This window comes from Pleurodeles waltl, chromosome 2_2 (assembly GCF_031143425.1).
Source record: "Pleurodeles waltl isolate 20211129_DDA chromosome 2_2, aPleWal1.hap1.20221129, whole genome shotgun sequence".
NCBI lineage: Eukaryota > Metazoa > Chordata > Amphibia > Caudata > Salamandridae > Pleurodeles > Pleurodeles waltl.
In genome coordinates this window covers 208,418,604-208,437,141 of record NC_090439.1, presented here as the reverse complement: position 1 = coordinate 208,437,141, position 18,538 = coordinate 208,418,604, and the positions used below count along the sequence as shown (strand labels likewise).

General features: G+C 47.5%; 1 protein-coding gene across 7 annotated transcripts in view; it reads left to right on the top strand.

Moving 5' to 3' along the window:
• Window positions 1–18,538, top strand: part of TRIO (trio Rho guanine nucleotide exchange factor) — a 3,522,386-nt gene that overhangs the window by 941,968 nt on the left and 2,561,880 nt on the right. For all 7 annotated transcript variants that reach the window (XR_011200906.1, XM_069219639.1, XM_069219640.1 and 4 more), the window contains exon 14: window positions 578–773. Coding sequence is in view for 6 of the 7 variants with exons in the window: in XM_069219639.1 (XP_069075740.1) it covers window positions 578–773 (196 nt within the window). In the remaining variant the exon portion in view is untranslated. The remainder of the gene's footprint in view (window positions 1–577; window positions 774–18,538) is intronic.

The window sequence follows — 18,538 nt, the reverse complement described above, 5'->3', positions numbered from 1 at the left end:
TCCCAGTGTCATTCCTCTGCCCCTTTGGACTTCCACGCAGTTGCAGCCCTCAGATTCTTGGGGTGCTTGTCTCGCCACATGTGGCCCATTCTCTCTGTTGGGAGTGTCAGTCCGCAGCCAGTTGCCTCTAAACACCACTTTAAACTTCTTGGTGCAGACGTGAGCCTCATGCCTGTTTTTTTCTAATTCAATAAAACACAGCAGAAGCGAAATAGAATATCTCTAACTATTCTAGATACAAATGTTAAGTGTTAAAAAAACATTTTTTTCCCTCAATTCTCCGGCCCTGTTTTGTGCCTCTTATTTTCCGGAAAAGCATGCCCTTCCTTTTTTGTTTATTTTGACTTCTACCCCCATTTCTTCGGCCTCCATTTCCATTTAAGTAGGACAAACACTCATCAGATTTTCCCTTTTAAATTCTAAAACATTTTACAGTGTACAATTTAGAAATCAATGTAATTTCCTGCTTGATATATGTTAGGTGTTGCACTTTATAGCTAAGTTCATTTCACTTTGCTGTTGCATGTAGCCTTTTTCAATTTCTTGACCTATAATCCTATTCTCATGCTTTTATTAGATCATCTCAGACCTGGAGTCTTGGAATGAGGAATTGTCTCAACAGATGAATGACTTTGATACAGAAGATCTCACAGTAGCCGAACAGAGGCTCCAGCACCATGCTGACAAGTCCCTAACCATGAACAACTTAACATTTGATGTCATCCACCAGGGACAGGATCTGTTGCAGTACGTTAATGAAGTGCAAGCTTCTGGTAAGTTTGCTGCTTAAATCTGATCATGCTTTACATTGTTTCAGCTGTGGGAAGGGTCGGAAGGAAGATGGCAATTAATATGGTTTCTGAAAAAACAAACAGGCATACTATAGCAATATTATCAAAAGGAAAAATGAAACACATTTTTTACGACACTTTCAGATCAGCAGCAGTTTGATAGCATTCCAAATCGTTATGTATGAACACCTTTCATGATTTTCACATTTCTTTGTAGTTAAAATGCTTTTGCTTTTTCAGGCTTTAAGTAAATGTCTTTATCACACCGGGTTTGTTAAGAAAACTTTTTGGGGTTTGCCAGTCTGTCAGATAAAATCATATGTACAGGGTCTGCCCTATTCTTCCTAATTGGTTCTTGTTAGGTATGGTAATTGCGAGTTCTCCTAATTGTTGTCATATTAGATAACATTTGCTTTTGTTTCCTCCTGCCCTTTACTCCACTAGACAAAAAGCACGCAAAGCAGGAAATGCAGTGAAAGCGGCCAGGAAGCCACACTGAAATTACATTCCATTGAGAGGCTCACCTCATACATGTGTAATTCGAAGTTAGACACCAATCCTAATCCTTATGGATAGTTACCAGAAGCTTTATTTTCATTACCAAACACTAGTACTTTATATAAAAAAGTTTACAGTGCTGCTTCAATAAAAAGTGAAAATACCTCGCAGATGCATCTCCTAATGTGCAAAATATTAACGGTTGAATTGTCACCTATACTTAATAGGAACATATATAGTATACATTGAAAACAAATAGTATATCTGGACCCATGCCAGGTTTTAGGAATGGATAATTATCTGCGAAAACTGGTTGATTCGGGCAAGTGCCAGCAACTAGAATCCGTTCAAACACCAAGTACATGGAAAACAGTGCAAGGCAAAACAGATGGTAACTGTCATCTCTCTCAAGGCTCACACAAAATCCGAATCTGGGGGCATTTGCAAAGAGCTCCCTCATTGATCTCTTAGGCACTAAACTTATACAGAAAATGCTTCAGCAAAACCATTCTAAAGTAAAGTAGAAGAATCCCCCAAATACCAAGGGAAACCAAGCCATTGCAGAAGTTCCCAGGGTCGAGCCCTTACAAATGTGTTCACCCAGTTACATACTGCAGGGGTGGGGCAGACTAGAATGGGACAGTGTTAGTTAATAACGGACCACGCCCTCTGAGGCACCCTCCAACCCGGTCCCAACCCCTAACCTGCCACCCACTAGGAAAATACTAGATTAGCCGAATGGTCAGTTGGGCTCTAGAAGTGCTGCCACTTAAAATGCTGAAGTAATGTCGGCTCCAAACATTAACCCAATATGCAAGGGGTGAAATATGGATTTACTTATGTGGTATACCTACTGCACAACCCTATATATGTGTATTGCCTTGTAAGCTAACCTCGGTACATTGTTTTAAGTACATATATGCAGACTTTTTTTGCATTGCAATTATTGATTCGTTTTGCAATAAGTAATCCAGATGTACAACAAAAAGGTACAAGTAGAGGGCACAGTGTGAAACAGAGCATTAACAACAACCAATAATCTATCATCTGTGCAATATGCATACCACGGTATTACAGGGACAACGGCTAGTGAAGAAAAACATATTTACGAGACAAGAAAATGTAGATTAATTCATGAACATTGTGAAGCCTGCAAACTATTATTTTGGAAAGGAAAAGGAGAGCAAAATTAGGAGAGGAAAGAGGGATCACTCCGACAATTGCAGAGGGCAGATTGCTGTCAGTTCCAGTGACCCTCAAATGACCTGTGGCTCGGCCAGCTTAAGACGGGGTGGGGAATTACATCAAGAGCGAGCCGTGGTACTCAACAGGGCAACTGGTACTGCACACTGAGAAGAAGGGTAGGCTCTGGAAAAGCCAGTAACACATGCCCAGGAGTCAGTAGACCAGTGGCGAAGAGCAGTGCAGGAGATATGCCTGCATTATGTAGAGGAAGGGATTCCCTCATCTCTTGAGAAAGAAGCCCCAAACCTCATCAAAAATCTTCAACTTGTTGTTCAATTTATAGTCTCACATAGAGTGCAAATTTCATACCTAGTTTTCAGCCTAGTCTGGAAAGAGAGGGACCATCACGTCTCCCAAAGGCACAGGATTGCCATGTTGGCCCTGCCCAGGGGGGTAGAGAGCCATCCATAAGCATGTTGCATTAGGGAGGGGAGATCTGAGGTGTCACGTAAGAAGACCAACCGAGCGGTCAGCAGCCTCTACACCTGTAGCTCCTCTTTTAGATGGTTTTAGCTTTGGGTCCAGAAATCATCAAGCGTGGAACACTCCAACAGCACTATTTATTTCACTGTCCCTGTCCTCACATCTTAAGCAGCGAGAGTCCATGCCAAGATGAGCTGTGCATAGTTTTGCTGGGGACCATTGCCACCCGGCAAGTAAATGTATTTCAACCTCACCTCCCACAATCACTTATTATATTCTGCCTGTATGGTTTCCCAGTCATTCTCCAAGAATAGTGTTAAGGTTTGTATCCCAAGACATGCATAGTGATTCTGAGGTGGTATCGAAAAACAAATGGTCAATCAATGCAGTGTATCAGTCTTGTAATGACCCCACTGAAATTCTTCCAAGTATTAATATATTGAGTGATTGGGGACCTAGGCAGATCAATATGTACTTTTCCCAGGACAGAAGACAGTTGAATGTAGCACCAGTTCTGGGAACTGAGGTGGTCATAGTCCATCTGTAGGTTACTGATTGTTTTGAGAGAGCTATTACATGTTAGGTCATCAATGTTGGGAATGCCTTGTGTATTCCATGAAGACTAGCTTTTTTCCTTTTCCAGTGGTAATTGTGGCTTTACGCCAAATTGGAACTTTGGAGCGAATATGACAAGGAATGTTCATCCTGATGTAGGCCCTCTACCAGGCATAATGCTAAGCATGGATAACTGGATTAAAGAGAGTTGAGAGGTGGTTTTGAGGTATAATAGATGGCAAGGTCTCTTGTGGTCTGCAAGGTTGCAGTGAAACCCAGGTTGGTGTCAGTCGGAAAGTGAGCAAAACCTGCCTGAGTTGGGAATTTGTTGTGCCAACTAGTAGCAATCCAAGTGTGGCAGGCACAGGCAGCCCTTCATAGAGGAAGCATGCAGTTTAGCACTTGTCAACCACGGTTTGTGGAGTCTCCCTGGTAAAGTGGGAAAAGGATTGTGTGATGCTCTGAAGATGGACTGAGATATATAAATGGGTACCATCCCAAATACATAGTTGAACTTCGGGGTGATGTTCATCTTAATGATCTGCAACTTTCCAAACAGAGACAAATTCAGAGCAGGTCACCTTTGAAAATCCTGTGTTATGTTATCTATAATCGGTTGGATATAAGGGATGATAATGTCCTGCAGGGCCCTGGTTTAAATATATCCCTAGAAATTTCAGTTGTTTATTGAAACTTTTAAAAAGCAGATCAGCCATAGAGGCTGTCGTGGTGATGGGTGTCAGTGGTACCTCCCCGCATTTGGACCAGTTATTTTGTATCCAGAACTACTGGGAAAATAAGTCCAGCTGGGACATCAAGGAGGTGGATGAGGTTGAGGGGCTTGAGAGTCAGAAGGATATCATCTGCATAGTCGAAGGCCTTGACCTCCCTTTCTGCTGTCATGATCACTGTAGTGTAGTCGGAACATATGGCAACCACTAGGGGTTCAGTTGCCAATAACAACAGTAGTAGCAAAAGGGGGCACCCTTGCTGCTGTATACCAAAATATGGGGAGGAGATGATTCCATGAGTGACTGAAGCAGTTGGATCCTGGTACATGCCTCTGCGAGGGTGAGGAAATCGTAGCTAATGCCCATCCTCTCCATGGTCCGACAATCATATCCCCCGTCCACCCGATCAAAGGGCTTTTTTCGACATTCCAGAGAGAGAAGGACTTTTTCATTTGTATATTTTTGCACCTGCCAGAGTATGTGGTAAAGAGTTTGCATGTGGTTGGTGGAAGTACGGCCAGAAACAAAACCCACCTGGGAGGAGTATGTTGGGGACAAGATTACTTTATTCAAACAAGTTGTCAGAACCTTCGCCAAGATTTTAACATCAACATTGAATAACGATATAGGTCTGTAGTTGGAGCAGTCTAGGGGATCCTTCCCAGATTTTGGGATCACCAAAATCCTGGCTCTTCGAAATCCAGTGAAAAATGCGCTCACTCTAGTTCCTGGTTGTATACTGAGACTAGTATTGGAACTAAGGCTTAATAGCTTCATAAAATTCCACAAGGAAGCAGTCTTTCCCATGGGCCTTGATGGCGTGCATAGTGCAAATTGCTGCATCGACCTCTATCGTAGAGATCTCCCTCTCTATTCTGCTGAATGGGCCAGAGTCAGGATAGGGAGGTTGAGGGTCTGAAAGAAGGAAGTTTCGGTTTTTGGGGTCGACGGAGCCCCACAGCACAACGTTCTCATAAAATTGCTTAGACTCAGTCTTTATCTCTGTTTAATGGCCTTTTTTGACATCCCCTCCCCCCCCCACTTTGTTGCCTGGTGTCTGGTGTAATTTAGAATGAAAGTGCACTGGGTCCCTGCTAAACAGTTCCCTAGTGCCAGATCTCTTTCTCTAAAACTGCACAGTCGTTTTTCCCAAGTGGCAAACCTTTAGTTGCCACTGTAAGATCCTAGTAAATGGTACCCATGGTACCTAGGGCATGGGGTGCTAAAGGAAGGCCCCTGAGGGCTGCAGCACAGATTGTGCCTCCCTCTTACCTACGTGCACCCAGAACTGCCTTTGCAGGCTTCGTGTCGTGGTGCTGACCCATTAGAGGACACAACATGGCACACAGCCTGGGTGCCCAGTTCCCTTTCATGCATACAATATATGCAAGTCACCCATCTGGCAGACCTTCCAGCCCTAAAAGCAGGTGCATTATATTACATGCGAGGCATTACCTGCATGAGCAGATATGCCCCTGGTGTGTCTTTGTTGATTCTCAGACATAGTAAGTGAACGGTGAAGCCATTTTAAGTACATGTGCTGGACACTGGTCATTACAAGTTCCCCAGCTACAAAATGGCTTCACTGAAGATAATATGTTTGGTAACAAACATCTTGTATTAATACACCCTCACTGAATCCAGTGATACATGCTCTCAGAGGTGCTCCCTGCAAAACCTACCAACTTCTAGCATGGGCACTGCCTGGTCAAAACCAGTGTAGCCACCTTAGACAAAGTTCTGGGCCACTGAGACAGAGTTCTGGGCCACTGAGGTGAGAGCCTGCGTTCTCGAGGACTCAGAAGAAAGGCCTGCTCTGGGCAGAGGTGCGTCCGCCTCTCCGAGGCAGGATGGACATTCCAGGGCAGGGAGATTCAAAGGCCTTGCTGCAATTGAAATACGACCCAGGCCTAACCAAATGGTGAAGGTGGTCGTCCCCCAGTTCCAGACCCCACTCTTGGCCACAGGACTGGTGAGAAAATTAAGTGAATTAGTAGGTGTGCCCACTTCATTCCAGTCCCCCCGAAGGTAGATGAGCTGAAGTGGACACTACTTTTTAAATTCCTCCATCTTGCATGGAAGGCATTAGGCCATTAGGGTTAGGGCTATGCCACTTACCCAAAGAAGTTGTCATAGAAAGAATGTAGTCACCCTAAAGGTGAGTAGACTATTGGCTACGTCCTAGCACTCCCTGTGTTGCCCGTAAGATCACTATTAAGGTGGCACTCCTGAACCCTAGAATCAGATTCCTGCAACCTAAGAAGACCTTGACCCATTGGCATCAGAGAAGACTGAAGACATCCACTAACTTGGTCCCAGCCCTAACGGCCTGTCGACAACCTTCTAAGAAACCTGCACTCAGAAGATGACCGTCCTGCAGCCCAGCGACCTTCAAAGCCTTGGAAGGACTGCCTGCCTTCAAAAAAGACCAAGAACTCAAACAGGCCGGTCCTGAAGAAACCATCTTTAAAGAAGAGGAAGCCTGCCTGAGGAACTGCGAAACCCGACATTAGAAGTGACCACTGCACCCGATGCCCATGGCCTGAGTCCAAGTGACCCACCATCCAGTAAAGGTTTCCAGTGCTTTCCACTGAGAGTCCACCATGGGCTGACCCCTGTCGCACTCCCCAGTGACACCTGCAGCCTAAATCCGAGGTCTCCATCCCCCCAAACCCCCCCCCCCGAGACAGCAACCTGCCTGGTGAGCAGATACTGACATCCAAAGACACTGCTGCACCCAGAGTCCCTGGTTCTTGGGGAGCTGAACCAACAGTGTCCCTATTATACCTATCCTCTCAACTTACATGGTCAGCTGTGGGTTGACCTCTCCGGGCCTCCTGGCCAGAGGCTGCAGCCTGTTTCTGGAAGCCATCTCCTACATTGAAATACATTGGGTGCCTGATGCTGTGTTGGCACTCTGTACCTGGCCGCCCCTGAGTGGCTGAGGGTGTAAGTTTGGGGCTGCCTTGTGGCCCCCCTTGTACTTAACTCAGCTCCAGGAGATCTCCCCCTGAGTGAGCTTTACTCACCTGTGAGCAGGATAGCGGCAGATACCCCTCCCCCCCACCCCACAGGGTGCTCGCCTCAACCCCCAGGGACCAACCTCTGCCGCCGCTGGTACTTACCTGTAAGCAGCGCTTAATCTAAGCCCCACTCCCCACAAATCTTCCATTGACTAACATCGACCTCAACTTTGCTTCCTCACCATGGCTTTACCAGCACCCCACAAAGTGTGCGATGAGGGGATAGAGTCTTCGTTGTTCTCCAGATAGCACTGAACATGATTTGCATGATGTCTTTTCGCTTCTGTATCTTTATAATGAGCGGTATTTAAGTTCCACAGACCTCTTGGGTGTGTAGTTGCAGCCCCAGTTCAAGGTACGGGTCCATAAGGCCATTGTCCAAAATCCTGAGGGAGTAATGGACGCAGCAGTCAGCTGTTGAAGCAAGAGAGTAGTCCAGAGAAAATAATCAATTCAGATGCGGGTATCATATGGGCAGGAGGTGAATGTGTAGTCCGACTCTCAAGGGTGTAACAGCCTACTTCACTCCTGTAGAGCATGGTTGCCTATCAGATCTGTCATTGCACTTCTGTGTCGATTGTGATGAATGGAGTTTGCCCTAATGGAACCTAGATGGGATCTGGAATCTTGTTCCAATCACAGCTGAAGACTCTCTGGGTGGAATCAAAGGAGGTGAGTAGCCAATTGATTTGTCATATTGAGAGAGAAAGGCAATTTTGTCTTCCAAAGGGGCGTAGATAGAGCCCATGATTAAATGTGCCCCTTCTGTCAAGAATTTTTAAAAGGTTTCTAGACCTTTGGTGTCCATCGAATTCGGAGCAGTTTAAAAGGAAGGTATTTGTGGTCAAGGATAATGACCCCACATTTCTTATGAGAGAGGTAAGTTCACTGTTGGCCATGCGGCAGAGGCAGAATGCTGGCATGTATGACCTGGCCTCCCACCCTCTCCTCAACTTGTCACTTTCCGCTCCTGAAGGAGGCCCACATCTGGTTTATTCTGGCCCTGAATGGTGAGGATTTTCTTTCTATTGACGTAATGCATCAGGCCATTTACATTAATGGGGACTACTTTCAAGAGCCTCTGGAGTGGCTGTGTCTTCATAATGCCAAGCATATACAGTAAGTATCTGGTGTCCCGATGTGAGAGAGGTACGGCAGCAAGAACCAGGGTTGTGGGTATTAGTGATAGAGGATATATCAATGAAACCCACCTGGTGGAGGAACTCTGAGGAGGCAATGAGAGACGGGTGAATGTAGTGCAGAGTGAGAGGGCAGTGTAGGGCAAGAGGGAGGGAATCGAAGAGGGCCAAGAAGCAGGGTCCGGAGGCCTTCTGTAAGGGAGGAGTAGAAGGTCTACGGCTGTTTTAGTGGCTCTGCTGTGCCTTGGAGTAGAACCTGTCACCTGGGAGGGCACCATTACCACCCGCCAATACGTATCAAGAGAAAATCATCTAGCCAAGCTACAGGGTATCAACCCCAGGTGGGAGGCAAACTTTGTAAATCAGAGGAGCAAGGGCATTTGTTCACTTATGTTTGAATCTCACATCCAAAAGGACAATTTGATAGAAACATCTAGTTGCAGATTCCTTAACTTAGAATCTCCCCCAGGCGTCAGACTTTTCTTGAGTAGTACCCCTGCGCGCTATTAGGTGGCATCGATCGGCTCCATGTCTGTCGTCGACATTGTGCGCACCAGATACTGTGTAACTAGTCCTGTACAGGCACCAACCCAGCGTGCTGAAGACATTTCTTTTCTCTCTGCACCAGCCTAGTGTTGATTCGAAGAAGAGCAACCCCCAATAATTTTTTATTACTGATCTTTTTTGTTTTGTTTTTAGAAGATTTTTGAGTGTTGACACTCCTGGTGCACCGAAGATGTCTTCATGTAAGACCGGGTTGAAGCCCTGCGGATCCTGTCATGAGGCAATGTCTGTGATAGATCTGCACCTCTTGTGCTTGTGGTATTTGGATGTTGACCATGACCCGAAGTCCTGCTCTACGTGCCGGGCCATGAATCTAGAACTTGGAGGGAGGGGGTCTCTAAAGCTATTGGCGGCCTGGCGCTCTGTTCTGTGTCGGTCCCAATCTCGGTCAAGAGGAAGGTCAGAGAACAGTCGCAGAGCTCCCCTTCTTCATCGTCCCATTCCAAGTCCTCTGGATGATCAGGTAAGTCTAGGCTTAAGAAGCAGTAGGAGAAAAGCAAGCATTCTTCGACTTAACCCCGTTCATCGGCTGACGAGACGAGGGACCAAGAACGTCTGTGTTCTAGGCCTCCTTCCTCAGAGACTGCATCTGGGTCAGCTCCATTCCTCCCTGAGTTTCTGGGAGTTGGAGGGATCCTTGCCCAACTTAGAGAGTTCTATGAGGCCATGCGCCTCATCTTTGGCCAGTCTGACTCCTTTGGAGCACCTTCAGGCCCAGTGGGGTCATAAGGGCACCCCTTGGGTTGCACGCCGGTGGCTTCAGCTCCAGGGGGTAGTCATGGATTCGTTCCTGGATCCAAACCAGCGTCTGTCTTACCACTTCGATCTTTCCCGCTCCAGAATGGCATTGTGTGACACTGATTCAGACTTTGACAGGTGCCTTGCCCCCCCATATCGGTTCCTGACTCTCTTCCTTATGGGTTGGGGTACGTTGAGGAATGGGAGGGGGTCATTGGACCCTTTAGCATACCTGCGACAGGAACCCTTGGACTGGCAAACGAACCTGGGTGAAGCCAGTGGGTTGAGCACTTCCCCTGACACAGTGTGAGAAGGTAGCCTCTTTCTAGCATGGTTACCCCCACTTTTGGCCTGCTCGTGAGTGTGTGTCAGTGTGTTTTCACTGTGTCACTGGGATCCTGCTAGCCTGCACCCCAGTGCTCATAGATAAAAACCTATGTTAGTGTGTTTTGCCTGGCTCACTGGGATCCTGCTAGCCAGGACCCCAGTGCTCATAGTTTGTGGCCTAATGTGTATGCATGTGTAGTGCCAAACTGTGTCACTGAGGCTCTGCTAATCAGAACCTCAGTGCTTATGCTCTCTCTGCTTTTAAATTTGTCACTGTAGGCCAGTGACTGCATTTACCAATTTCAATTGGCATACTGGACCCCCCTTATAAGTCCCTAGTATATGGTACCTAGGTACCCAGGCCATTGGGGTTCTAGGAGATCCACATGGGCTGCAGCATTTCTTTTGCCACCCATTGGGAGCTCAGACAAACCTTTACACAGGACTGCCACTGCAGCCTACGTGAAATAGTGCACACACTATTTCACAGCCATTTTCACTGCACTTAAGTAACTTATAAGTCACCTATATGTCTAACCTTCACTTGCTGAAGGTTAGGTGCAAATTTACTAACTGTGAGGGCACCCTTGCACTAGCAAAAGGTGCCCCACATAGTTCAGGGCCATTTCCCAGGACTTAGTGAGTGGGGGGACGCAATTACAAACATGCACTACATATAGGTCTATACCTATATGTAACTCCGAATATGACCATGTAACCTGTCTAAGATCATGGAATTGTCCCCCTATTCCAAATCTGGTATTGGGGAGCCAATTCCATGCATCTTGGGGCTCCACCATGGACCCCCAGTTCTGCCAAACCAGCTCTCTGAGGCTTCCACTGCAGCTACAGTTGCTGCCACCTCACAGACAGGGTTCTGCCCCCGGGTCTTGGCAGCCCAGTCCCAGGAAGGCAGAATAAAGCATTTCCTCTGAGAGCAGTATGTTACACCCTCCGCCTTTGGAAATAGGTGTTAAGGGCTTGGGAGGGGTAGCCTCTCCCAGCCTCTGGAAATGCTTTGAAGGGCACAGATGGTGCCCTCCTTGCATAAACCAGTCTACACCGGGTCAGGGACCCCCTTGTCCCCTGCTCTGGCGGGAAACTGGACAAAGGAAAGGGGAGTGCCCACTCCCCTGTCCATCACCACCCCAGGGCTGGTCCCCAGAGCTCCTCCAGTGTGTCCCAGACTTCAGCCATCTTGCTTTGCATGGTGTGGGGGAACTCCGGAGGGTTCTAAGTGGCCAGTGCCGGAAGGTGACTTCAGAGACACCTCCTGCTAGGTCCATACCTGATAAAGTAGCCAATCCCCCTCTCAGGGCTATTTAGGGTCTCTCCTGTGGGTTCTCTTCAGATTCTGCTTGCAAGTTTCCTTCAGGAATCCTCTGCAACAACTTCAGACTCTTCTGAACTCTGATCGACCGCAGCCTGCTCCAAGAAACGCTGTAACTGCAACAAAGTGTCTACAAGAGACACTTTCTTCAGCAACCTCACCTCCAAGTCAGCAACTGCAACAGTTTCCATGGTGTGCACGCTCTGGGGACTCCCTGTCTTCATCCTGCACCAGAAGAACCGAAGAAATCTCCAGTGGAGTGACAGAATCACTCCCCTGCTCCAAGCAGGCACCTGCCAAGGCAGCGACCGGTACCCTGGGACCCCTCTCACGGCGCTGAGCGTGCTTCTAAGGACACAGAGTGTGGACATCATCAACATAGACTGTCCTGAGGTCCTGCTTATGCAATTTGGAGGAGGTAAGACCTTGCCTTTCCTGAGAACGACAGTACCCCTGTGTATTGTGTCTTCTTCCCCTCCTGAGGCCTCTGTGCACTTATTGCAAAATTCCTTCGTGCACAGCCTGGCCCAGGTCCCCAGCACTCTACCCTGTGATGCTCAACTCGCTAAGTTGTTCTCTGGCGACGTGGGACCTTCTTTTGTTGTGCTGCATCAACAGCGTTTTGCACCTCCTTTGAACCCGGATCCTGCAGCTTCTGGGGGTGCTGGCTCGCATCCTGAGGGCTCTCGGAAGTGCTGAGAACCCCCTCTTCCTCCACACACAGAGTTGAGGACCCCAGGTCCCTCCTGGGTCCATCCAGCAGCAATGTGATGAAAAACGCACTTTTGCGGTAGCCAAGGCTTGTTGGCGCCTTCCAACACGAAATCTCATCTGCAACGATCTTCAAGCCGTGGGACATCTTTTGCATTATGCAGGAACCCGCTGGCATCTTCCTAGGGTGCACTTCTGCAGTCTTCTGCTAACCAGGGACTCTTCTTTTGCACCCTCTTCTGGGTTGGCAGGGGCTCCTGTCCTTCCTGGAACTTCTTTTGACTTCTGGACTTGATCCCCTTCCTTTGCAGGATTACAGGTCCAATACTCCTGCAGTTGTTCTTTGCAGACTTGATTGGCTGCTGCAAAATCCCAAAAACGAGGTGTAGTGTGTCCTAAGGAGACTTGCAGTACTTTACTCCTGCTTTTCTGGGCTCTGGGGAGGGGTAATTTACTTGCCTTTACTGTATTCTTACTCTCCCAGCGATTCTGCACACACTACACTTGTCTATGGGAGAATTTGTGATTGACATTCCACTTTTTTAGTATATGGTTTGTGTTGCCCCTAGACATGTTTTCTCCCATTGCATTCTATAGGATTTCCTACTGTTTGCATTGTTCTATGACTATTTACTTGTCTAATTTTGTTGTCTAGTGTATATATTGTGTATAATACTTACCTCCAGAAGGAGTATTGTCTCTAAGATATTTTTGGTACTGTCACCCAAATAAATACCTTTATTTTTGGTAACACTGAGTATTGTCTTTACTTGTGTATAAATACTGTGCAACTATAAGTGGTATTGCATGAGCTTTGCATGTCTCCTAGTTCAGCCTAAGCTGCTCTGCTATAGCTACCTCTATCAGCCTAAGCTGGTAGAACACTACTACATTCACTAATAAGGGATAACTGGACCTGGTATAAGGTGTAAGTACCCAAGGTACCCACTGCAAACCAGGCCAGCCTCCTACACACAGGCATACTCACTCCACCTACTGTGGCTATGGAGGAGGAAGCATCCTATTCCATGGTGTTGCGAAGAGTGACCGAGATCCTTGGCCTCGAACTGTCTTCAATGGAAGCCAGGACTAACCTCATGACAGAGGTGCTTTAGCCTGGGGCTTTATCCTCTGAACCCCAATTGCCTTTCATGGTAACCCTTATTGATGTCCTGCTGGGTGCCTGATCCAAACCCAGCACAGGGTCTCCTGTAAACTGGACGATAGCCCACAGCCATAGACCTGCTTCCACTGACCCAACATTCCTGACCCAAGACTCCTCGCCTGAGGGCTCTGTTATCTAAGCCTCTACTTCCCAGGGTGCATTCCCTTCTTCATCCCTGGATATGGAATCCAAGAGGCTTGACCAATTTGGGAAGAAGATGTTTTCTTCCTCCAGTCTGGCATTGCAGTCTGTGAATACGGCATGCCTTTTGGCCCGTTACTCTCATATACTGTGGGATAGTTGTGCGAGAGCTGCCACAGGTGCCAAAAGAGGCCCAGGCTGTATTTTCCTAAGCGGTTGTCAATGGGAGAGACACAGCAAAGTTCACAATCAGATGTGGACTGGACACGATCGACTCACTGGGTGCTTGCATCGACTGTGGCCCCTAGACCCCACGCCTGGTTATGGATGCCTGGCTTTTCGAGGATGTCCAAGCCAACTTTCTGGACATGCCCTTTGATGACACCCATCTCTTCAGAGACAAAGCAGACTCTGTGCTTGAGCGCTTCAAGAATTTGCATGCTATAGCCAAGTCCTTGGGCCTCACGGCTGCCCCTCGCCCCTCCACAGTCTGGTTTTCACCCTTCTCGTGGTTACAGAAGGGGCATCCCTCCACATCCGTTCCCCTCAAACCACCATGCCACCATGCTGCCCAGCCTCAGCGTTTCCGGGGATGTGGGATCCACCATCCTCGTGGATGAGTGAGCCAGCAGTCTGGCCAGTCCACTACACCCCTCCCCCCCTGCAGCTGCCTCCAGACCTTCTTAGTCTGACGATTCCCCACCAAGGACTAGTTTTGACTAGTTGTAGGCAGGATTCGCTATCACCTGTTCCTCTGGCAGTCCATCACATCGGACAGGTATGTTTTGCAGATAGTCTGAAGGGGCTTCTCCCTCCCCTTCGAGACTATCCCACCATCCATGCCACCCTCCTAAGATCGGGTGACAGTCTTGTTTGGCACTTCTCCTCGAGTAGGTTACAGCTCTCTTGGCCTAGTGAGTTTAGAGAGGTCCCTGTGCCAGAAATGGGTGATGGTGGTTTTCTGGTACCCAAACAGGACAAGGCCCTGCACTCTGTCCTAGACCTTCAGTCCCTCAATCTCTTCCTTAAAAAAGAAAAGTTCAAAATGCTCACTCTGGGTCAGGTTTTGACTGCCCTGAACCCAGGAGACTGGATGGATGGATTTCCACATTCCCATCCTGCCTGCCCATAGACGTTACTTGCGGTTCAAGGTAGGCCAATTTCAGTTCACGGTGCTCCCCTTTAGCCTTACAAGTGCCCCTCAGGTGTTCACCAAGGTGATGGCGTTGGTCTCAGCTCATCTGCGCAGATCAGTGGTCGCAGTTTTCCCCTATGTCGATGACTGGCAGTTGAAGGTGGGCTGGCCCCAGGCTGTCGTCTCCCACCTCACGGCTACGGCGGACCTTCTGCATTTGTTGGGGTCCACTATAAATGTGCCAAAGTAACACCCAACTCCTCTCTCACATGCTCCCTTTTATCGGACCTGTTCTGGACACACTGCAGTTTCAGGCTTATCCTCCGAGTGGTAAGTCCAGGATATTCAGGCTATGATACCGATGTTTCAGCCTCTATCCTGGATTTCAAGTGAGATTGAGTATGAGGCTGCTGGGCCTCATGGCTTCCTGCATCCTGCTGGTGACACATGCCAGATGGCATATTCAGAGTCTGTAATGGGACTTGAGGGTCCAGTGGACGCAGTATCAGTGCAATCTCTTTGACATGGTCCAGATCTCGGAGTGAACTGCATAAGATCTGCAATGGAGGATAAGTAACCGGAAATGGGTCAGAGGTAGGTCCCTCTCCCTTCCTCAACCAGATCTGAGAGTAATGATAGATGCGTCACTCCCCAGATGGGGCAGCCACCTGGGAGAGGCAGAGATCAGAGGCGTCTGGTCTCTGATGGAGTCCGGACTACACATTGACCTGGTGGAGCTCTGGGTGATTAGATTAGCATTGAAAGCATTTCTTCCCTCTCTCAAAGGGAAGGTAGTGGAGGTGTTCACAGAAATACCACCGCAATGTGGTACTGCAACAAGCATGGCGGAGTGGGGTCGTGGACCTTTTGTCAAGAGGCTCTCAGTGCCTCTGGATGTGGCTGTAACACCAGGGCATATCCCTGGTGGTTCATCATCTGGTGGTCTCGCTCAATGTGGGAACAGACACACTCAGCTGACAATGCTTAACAAATGGTGTCTTCATCTGAAGGTGGCGCAAGGTCTCTTTCAGCAGTGGCAAAAGCCTTGATAAGATCTGTTTGCCTCCGCAGAGAACGTTCAATGTTAGAAGTTTTGCTTGTTTGAGTTTTCATGGCAGCATTCATTTGGCAACACTTTTCTTCTCAAGTGGAGCTCACGCCTCCTGTGTGCCTTTCTGCCCACAGGACTTCTGACCAAAGTTCTCATGAATATCAAGAACGATTGGGCCCAAGTAATCCTTGTAGCGCCAGACTGAGCACAAAGAGTCTGGTATCCCGAGCTATTGAGCATGGCAGTTGATCCTCATATCATACTGCCTCATTCGGGAGGATCTTCTGTTGCAGCAGCAGGGGATGGTTCTCCACCCAAATCTCTCCCATTACTACCTTCTTGCTTGGACAGTTGACAGCTTTTGACCTTCCGCCCGAAGTCTGTAATGTTATCTTGGTAGTCAGGCGTCCCTCCACCAAAATGGTATACGCCTACCCTTAAGAGAAATTTGTGGCATGGTGTAAAGACAAGTCTGCTGACCCCCTCTTTCTGAAGTTTTTTTGTTTACACTTTTGTTGGCCCAACAGAGCTCTGCTTTACACACTCTCAAAGGTTATTTGTCTGCAATCTCTGCTTTCTTATGACTGCCTGAATAGCAGTCTTTGTTTAAATCGCCTTTTGTACATGGGTTCCTTAAAAGCCGTACTCCAATGTTTCCTCCGTTCCCATTCATTATGTCCCATTGGGACTTGAATTTGGTTCTAACATTTCTGATGTGCGCTCCTTTCAAGCCTCTTCACAATTGTCCTCTCAGGCTTCTCACTTTGAAAACAGCCTTCCTTGTGGCCATTACATCTGCCCACAGGGTGAGTGAGCTGCAGGCATTGTCATCTAAGTCACCCTACCTTTCCCTCTATCCTGACAAAAAGGTGCTTTGCACTAGGGCCTCCTTTCTGCTGAAGGTGGTCACGCCCTTCCATGAAGGCCAATCCATCACCTTGCCTACATTTTACACACTCCCACATCCTTCTAAGGAAGAGGAGAGACTCCACCACCTGGACCCAAAAAGAGCGTTGATGTTCTGCCTTGATCATACGAAAGCGTTCAGGGTAGATGATCAACTGGTTGTTGGCTATGGGGGTGCGACGAAAGTTAGGGCAGTGCAGAAGAGAACCCTCTCCAGTTGGGCTGTACTGTGCATTAAAATGTATTACACTTTAGCTAAGAAGCAACCCCCTGAGAGCTTGTGTGCTCACTCCAACAGAGCTAAAACTGCAGAGTTCCAGTCCTAGACACCTGTCAGGCGGCAAAGTGGGTATCCCCGCACATGTTTACAAACACTACTGCCTGGACAGTCAAGTCTGTAGTCAATACCGTAGGGATGGGCACTTAGTCTGTTTGGTCCTGCAGGACTTTCTTGTGTGATCTTAGTGGCAGACCCTCCACCGAGGATGGTATTGCTTGGGTATCTCTTCTAAGCTAAGGAGTCTGCAAATACATCTCTATCAGATGGACAAGTTACTTATCTTCGTTAATGCCTCATCTGGTAGAGACAATAACTAGTTGCAGATTCCTTACCACCACCACCCCCCCCCCCCCCCCAATTCTCCCTAGTCTGTGAACTGATTTCTAGGAACAGGGGCTCCCCTTTCAGGGACTTAATTTTTACACACCAGTGGTCAGTGTCCTTCAAGGCTCTGTGCTTCTGCTGTGGAAAGTCATGAAAAGAAACTGATGTCAGGGCACTGGGGTGGCGCTTATAAATAGGACCTGTGACATCCTTTCTGGTGCGCACAACACTGACGACGGGTCTTGAGCCGTTCGACACCACCTAATGGTACATTGGGGTAATGCTCAAGAAAAACCTCCGGGTCCAGACTTACGCCTGGGGGAAACTCAAAGGTAAGGAATCTGCAACTAGATATTGTCTCTACCAGATATGGTGTTATTGAAGGTAAGTAGCTTGTCCGTTAATGACATAGAGACAACCAGTTCTGCAAGCAAACAAAACTACATACTCGCATGGTCTAACACCCTCCCCCCTTCCCAGCATGTCCTGCCCACCAAACACTGAAGAACAGTGCTCAAAGGAGGAAGGAAGTGAGGGGGGAAGAACAAATATACATTACGAGAGAGGTGTAGGCAGGCATCATGGCTATTTGTTATCATGATTATTGGGGCTATCAAGATTTGTCCCTATACTGGGAGGTCTTCCCACTCCGTGGCCTAGCTAGTTTGGGCTACTTTTGTGTAACTGAGTTTCAGCATTCCAGTTCGTCCTTAAAGACGATCACCTTCCAGAAAACCAAAATGCTTCTTGAAGTGTTTTGAACTCAGTCCTGAGTAAAGGAGGCGTGTCCACTTGAATTACTTCAAAACTTTTTATATTTATTAATATTCTTAATTATTTGATGTTTTACTGTTATTTTCTGTAACTTGAAGCACTTCAGAATTAAATAGCGCTATACATTCAGTAATGCGGTCTAAAGAAATACAAATGTCTAAAAAAAGTAATATCAATATATCTTAACTTCTTTACTCCTATTTCGTCGTCTACAACGTGCAGCCTTTTCTGTGTCTGTAGTCCATTTCTTTTGACTTGCAGTCGATTTATTCCAGTAATACAGTGTGTGTAGAGGAAAAAAAAACATTTGTTGTCCTTCCTCCCTGGTTATGGCTCTTGTCAGTGCCAGTATTTATGGATCAGATCTGTTTATTATTATTTTGAATGTATAAACATACAAAATACAACACAACACAACTCAGGGCAGTAAATGAAATATATCGCTCCAGCAAAGACCACTATTCTGTAGACAGAAATTTCTCCCATTAAGCTCTTAATCTCTGGACCGCACCAAAGGCAGCCTCCCCGTCATCCCCCATCTCGCAACCCAGAGAGTAGGCTAGCAACGTCCAGTAGTCATCCAGGTTGCGAGTCCTGCTAATGTGAACCACCCAAACATATAGGTAAACCATACTAACAATGCTTCCCCTCCAGAGTCCAAGCCATCTCCCTGTCTCTCCGGGCCCA